Source organism: Gadus chalcogrammus, chromosome 17, assembly GCF_026213295.1.
Source record: "Gadus chalcogrammus isolate NIFS_2021 chromosome 17, NIFS_Gcha_1.0, whole genome shotgun sequence".
Classification (NCBI taxonomy): Eukaryota; Metazoa; Chordata; class Actinopteri; order Gadiformes; family Gadidae; genus Gadus; species Gadus chalcogrammus.
The window spans coordinates 12,398,175-12,404,706 of NC_079428.1; the positions used below are offsets into that span (position 1 = coordinate 12,398,175).

A 6,532-nucleotide genomic window follows, 5' to 3' on the forward strand; every position below is an offset into this window, starting at 1 on the left:
TCCTGTATGGAGAGTTCCTCAAAGAGCTGGCGGCGCTGGCCCAGGAACACAGCATCACGCCCTGACCTACTGGGTATACTGGTGATACTGGTCTAAACCAGTAGCATCACACCCTGACCTACGGGTTTACCTGGTGATACTGGTGATACTGGTCTGAACCAGTAGCATCACACCCTGACCTACTGGTTATACTGGTGATACTGGTCTGAACCAGTAGCATCACACCATGACATACTGGTTATACTGGTCTGAACCAGTAACATTACACCATGACCTACTGGTTATACTGGTGATACTGGTGGTACTGGTCTGAACCAGTTGCATCACACCCTGACCTACTGGTTATACTGGTTATACTGGTCTGAACCAGCAACATCACACCATGACATACTGGTTATACTGGTCTGGCCCAGTAGCATCATCCCCTGACCTACTGGTTATACTGGTGATACTGGTCTGAACAAGTAGCATCACACCATGACATACTGGTTATACTGGTCTGAACCAGTAACATAACACCATGATCAACTGGTTATACTGGTGCTACTGGTCTGAACCAGTAGCATCACACCATGACATACTGGTTATACTGGTCGGAACCAGTAGCATCACCACATGACATACTGGTTATACTGGTCTGTGCCAGCAGCATCACACCATGACATACTGGTTACACTGGTCTGAACTAGTAGCATCACACCACGACATACTGGTTATACTGTTCTTAAACAGTAGCAACATGCTATGACCTACTGGTTATACTGGTTATACTGGTCTTAAACAGTAGCAACATTATATGACCTACTGGTTATACTGGTCTGAATCAGTAGCTTCACACCATGACATACTGGTTATACTGGTCTGAATCAGTAGCAACATGCTATGACCTACTGGTTATACTGGTTATACTGGTCTGAATCAGTAGCAACACACTATGATACAATGATTATGCTGTTTAGATCGGTTGCACTGGTTCTACTGGTTACACTGGTAAGAACAAGCAGGATCCCACCATGTCATACTGGTTATACTGGTCCTAACTAGTAACATCATATCATAAAATACTGCTTTTACTGGTTCATTGTTTATGCTGGTTGTACTGGTTATACTGGTCAGCTCCCAGTGTGGTAATGCTAGTTATCTCCCAGAATAGATCTTAGTTAATATGTGTGTGCCACAGTTGCGTGCTACAGTTAACATGTATACAATTAAAGGCAGGACGTATTGATTTATACTGTAAATTGCAAACAATTATGTTTATATATATTTGAATACAGATTATCTGAATCAATTTGAACAGAATAGTATTTTGAAGAGATAAGAGTCATAGATTGACTGTGATAATGTGGAACGTATTCAGTATGTGGCTTAACACTCTTGAGGAAAAGGCTTGAAGAATATTGTGTCAGAAACAGCCTTACTCTGAATGAACCTTAGAATAACCGAGTTAGACCAAGAATGTGAACATCATCCTATGCTACGTCAAACTCTTGTAGATTTCCTTTGTTTAAACTTTGACATTTTCCCTATCCTAACTTACTGGTAAATGTTGATTTAAACCAATGAAATCCCCAGAGCAGTGCCCTTTATTTGCACTATGTTGAACATAACTGTGTTAACTATTGTAAATGATATCCTTTTATTTAGATTTCTGCTTTTACTATGGTGACGGAAAACCCTTCTGAATGCTGCTGTTACTATGGTGATGGAAACCCTTTAGAATTCTGTTACTATGGTGACAAAATTAACTTCAGATTGCAGCTGTTACTCTTGTGATGTGTACCCTTTATAATACTGCTGTTACCATGGTGATAGATATCCTTTAGTATACTGCTGTAACCATGGTGATGGATATCCTTTAGTATACTGCTGTAACCATGGTGATGGATATCCTTCAGTATACTGCTGTCTCTATGGTGATTGATGTCCTTTAGAATGCTGCTGCTACTATGGTGATGGATACCCATTAGAATGTTGCTGTTACTGTTGACTGATACCCTTCAGAATGCTGCTGTTACTATGGTGATTTTAACAGCCATGGATGTATATGGTCAGAATGTATGTCTAGTTTATTTTATATTTATTTTATGTTTCTGACAAATGTACTTATTGTAAGTCGCTTTGGATAAAAGCGTCTGTTAATTGTCCTAAATGTAAATATAAATGTTTATGTGTGTCTTTATTGTGTGTGTTTTCTGCCCTCGCTTTCTCCTTGTATAATGTGATTCAACTCTTGCCAAACCGAAGACCATTAAATGCATTTTGACAATCAAACTCATTGAAGCGCTCATGTGTCTTAGTGAAATAGATATCCGATATTGGAATAGATGCAGAATTCTTCTCTGTCACCGTAGGAACCAAAATCAAATTGCACTGCTCCATTCAAAGTAGGTTTTTTATGTGTGTTTTATAAACCAAGCTTGGAAACAATATATGCTTGAATATGAGTATAATATGTATACATAAATACAATATATATTGATTATATCATAATAGAGGGGATGAAAAAACAAAGAGGGACCCACAGACACATACATGTACTCTCTCACTGAAGGATAGAGCAAGGGAAACTTAATAAAAGCTTTTGGCGTGATGAGAGACCATCTTGCTCTACTGTACAACGCACCAATCACATTAGTCTGGAGGTGTGTGTGCGTGTGTGTGTGTGTTTGTGGGGAGTGGGGGAGGGTATTTGTGTTTGTGTACGGTTAAAACTACAGCAGAATGTCATGATGCACTTCAGGGATGGTATAATATAATGTTCCTTAGAGGACAACACCCATACATACACACACACACACACACTTGAAGTACACTCAGACACTTGATGTACACACACAGACACACACACACGTACAACGCAACCCTGCAGTACTACAAGCCACGCCCCTCGTTGCATTAACCAATAGAAAGGCTGTATAGAGGTGACACAAGGTTAAATAATTGAGACACTCCCATGTAAAAGACAACATCTTTATTCATCTTTAATCTCTCCATCATTTCACCTGCATGACAATATTCTCTGTTTTTAGTTTATAAATCCTGGGTATGTACATTCTGTAATTACAATATTTACAATATTACACTTTTGGCACACACATATTTACACCATCAATGGATGGAGAGTAGCTGGAAACTCCCCTGATTGGTCACAGCCGTTGCCTGGCAACCACATCCCAATTCACCTTTCTGGAAGGATATATAGAAACCAGTGTTCCCTTCACACAATCCACAGCACCATCTCAGAATGGGAGGGGCCTAGGACATGGGGAGTGGTCTAACCAGGAGGTGGCCTTGGAGGTCATAGGTCGATCAGGTCCCACCAACCACAATGCTTCTCAGCATCATCGCTGTCTCCTCCACACCATAGAAACAGTTATTTTTATAGTTTCACAGAAATCTGTAGGTCAATTCGTCAGTCAGTCAGTCATTCAGTCAGTCAGACAGTCAGCCAGTCAGTCAGTCTCTGGTGGACCCAGCGGTCACTAAGGTCCAGGAACATTCATGTGGTTTTGGTCACGGAGGAGTCGTCTTGGTATTTACAATAAACATGAAGACTCTTTATACATTCAGCTCATCTCCCAGCTTTAGCCTCCTCTCCTGCTCCCCCCCCTCCGCCTCCTCCTTCTCACTCGTCTCCTCCTCCTCCTCACTCGTCTCCTCCTCCTCACTCGTCTCCTCCTCCTCACTCGTCTCCTCCTCCTCACTCGTCTCCTCCTCCTCCTCACTCGTCTCCTCCTCCTCCTCACTCGTCTCCTCCTCCTCACTCGTCTCCTCCTCCTCCTCACTCGTCTCCTCCTCCTCCTCACTCGTCTCCTCCTCCTCCTCACTCGTCTCCTCCTCCTCACTCGTCTCCTCCTCCTCACTCGTCTCCTCCTCCTTCTCACTCGTCTCCTCCTCCTCACTCGTCTCCTCCTCCTCACTCGTCTCCTCCTCCTCCTCACTCGTCTCCTCCTCCTCACTCGTCTCCTCCTCCTTCTCACTCGTCTCCTCCTCCTCACTCGTCTCCTCCTCCTCACTCGTCTCCTCCTCCTCCTCACTCGTCTCCTCCTCCTCCTCACTCGTCTCCTCCTTCTCACTCGTCTCCTCCTCCTCCTCCTCACTCGTCTCCTCCTCCTCACTCGTCTCCTCCTCCTCACTCGTCTCCTCCTCCTCACTCGTCTCCTCCTCCTCACTCGTCTCCTCCTCCTCCTCACTCGTCTCCTCCTCCTCACTCGTCTCCTCCTCCTCACTCGTCTCCTCCTCCTCACTCGTCTCCTCCTCCTCCTCACTCGTCTCCTCCTCCTCCTCACTCGTCTCCTCCTCCTCCTCACTCGTCTCCTCCTCCTCCTCACTCGTCTCCTCCTCCTCACTCGTCTCCTCCTCCTCCTCACTCGTCTCCTCCTCCTCACTCGTCTCCTCCTCCTCCTCACTCGTCTCCTCCTCCTCACTCGTCTCCTCCTCCTCCTCACTCGTCTCCTCCTCCTCACTCGTCTCCTCCTCCTCCTCACTCGTCTCCTCCTCCTCCTCACTCGTCTCCTCCTCCTCACTCGTCTCCTCCTCCTCCTCACTCGTCTCCTCCTCCTCCTCACTCGTCTCCTCCTCCTCCTCACTCGTCTCCTCCTCCTCACTCGTCTCCTCCTCCTCACTCGTCTCCTCCTCCTCCTCACTCGTCTCCTCCTGTCCCTTCTGGCTCAAAGTCGAGCAGCAGTAGTTTGGTCTCCTCCGTTCCATTGCGGCTGCCGGCAGCGCAGACCAGCCGAGTGTCGGACGCTCTGATTCGCCACACCACCCCACCTGGCGGGAGAGAAGGCATGGGATTGGTGGTGAGGCTATTTATGAGTGTGCATACAAAACAACATACATAAGTATACTTAATGTATGTATTAGGTATGGTATAAAGGTATGTATGTAATTGTAGTGTGTATAATTAATGTTGATAGGCATTAATGATCACGCCTAAGTGCCTGCACCACTCGGCTCCATTCTAGGACCATTGAGTTTCAGTTTATACTGAAATGATTCTGTTGGCAGCGTTGTTGTGATGTATGCCGATGATACTGTGCCCTACACTCATGAGAAAAACGCAATAGAAGTTGCCACGAAATGGAAAAGGGCAATGGAAAAGGTTGCTGAATGACTGAATAGCTCCTGTTTCACGCTAAATGTTGAAAAGACTAACTATGTACTGTGCAAATAGAAACAACATTTGAGACGGTCATGATATCTGCATAATCAATTGACGATAAATTGCAAATGTGGATCAATATAATAACTTTGATGTCACTATTGATCCAACTCAACTTCAAAAAACTGGTCTTCCTTGTTCCTTGTCACAAAAAAACAAGGAAGACTGTTTTCCACACTTTGGCCTCATTCCATGAGCGATACTTCAAAGGCAACGTCCAAACTAATTGCTCGCAGAAAAAAAATAAAAGCTGCCTTGTTTTCTAAATCGGTCAAGAAGCTCAGTGTTTCACTTAGCTTTAATCAGCAATGTCTCCAATTACTGACAGACTTTGTGGGCAAATATTCGTAATGAGATGCGGCTTATCCTACAAAAGCGGCTTATTAGTGGTATTTTGAAACATAAAACCCCCTTTACCGCTCGTGCGGCTTATAGAAAATGCGGCTTTATTTTCGAAAGATATGTACTTACAAGAGCCCTGACTGTGATGTGTATGTATGTAGTGTATATATGTATGCACATATATGTAATGCATATATGTATGCGTATATATGTAGTGTGTATATGTAAGTATGTAAATAGTAGCGTTGATGTATAACGTGTATGTACCAGAGCCCTGGCTCTGTAGTGGGTATGTAGTGTACAGATCTATATATATATATGTAGCAGTGTTTGTATATAACGAGTACGTACCACAGCCCTGGCTCTGTAGTGGGTATGTAGTGTACAGATCTATATATATATATGTAGCAGTGTTTGTATATAACGTGTACGTACCAGAGCCCTGGCTCTGTAGTGGGTATTTAGTGTACAGATCTATATATATATATATGTAGCAGTGTTTGTATATATCGTGTACGTACCAGAGCCCTGGCTCTGCAGAGACACCAGGTCTCTGACCCAGGCTCCAGTGCGCAGGTCCCAGAGCTTCACCGTCCCGTCGTCAGAACTGGACAGAACCAGACCTCGGCAGAACTGGAGGCAGGTCACGGCCGACTGGTGCCTGTTGGGCCCTGCAGAACCACACATAGCACCCCCCATGAAGAGGACCACACAGACCCGGGACCACTGTGTGTAACAGACCCCCCCCCCCATCAGACGTATGCACACACAGCCGCGGGCCCGACCCGTACCTTGCAGCGTGTGGAGGCACTGGCCGGTGCGGACGTCCCAGACGCGGACGGTGGAGTCGGCGTTCCCGCTGACCAGCAGGTTGTCCCTCAGCTCCATGCCGCTGGTCAGGGACTGGTGACCCGTCAGCTTGTGGACGCACCCCCCTGGATGGGCGGGGCTTAGAGTTCACCTGTGGCCTTGGGCTGCGTTGATGGTTTTAACAGTGACAGCCTAGCATAGAGCTGACTTGAA

The 6,532-nt window shown here is 45.5% G+C and overlaps 2 protein-coding genes across 2 annotated transcripts in view; one reads left to right on the forward strand and one right to left on the reverse strand.

Annotated features, from left to right (window-relative positions):
* Positions 1 to 65, forward strand: part of LOC130370491 (FHF complex subunit HOOK-interacting protein 1A-like) — a 9,216-nt gene extending 9,151 nt beyond the window's left edge. Inside the window, exon 17 of the mRNA XM_056576238.1 lies at positions 1 to 65. This exon is cut by the window's left edge and continues 81 nt beyond it. Within this exon, the coding sequence (XP_056432213.1) occupies positions 1 to 65 (65 nt within the window).
* A 4,580-nt stretch (positions 66 to 4,645) lies between these two features.
* Positions 4,646 to 6,532, reverse strand: part of LOC130370493 (F-box/WD repeat-containing protein 7-like) — a 2,090-nt gene continuing 203 nt past the window's right edge. Inside the window, exons 2-4 of the mRNA XM_056576239.1 lie at positions 6,301 to 6,444; positions 6,031 to 6,180; positions 4,646 to 4,776 (exon numbers count right to left, since the gene is read on the reverse strand). Coding sequence (XP_056432214.1) covers positions 4,646 to 4,776; positions 6,031 to 6,180; positions 6,301 to 6,444 — 425 coding nt within the window. The remainder of the gene's footprint in view (positions 4,777 to 6,030; positions 6,181 to 6,300; positions 6,445 to 6,532) is intronic.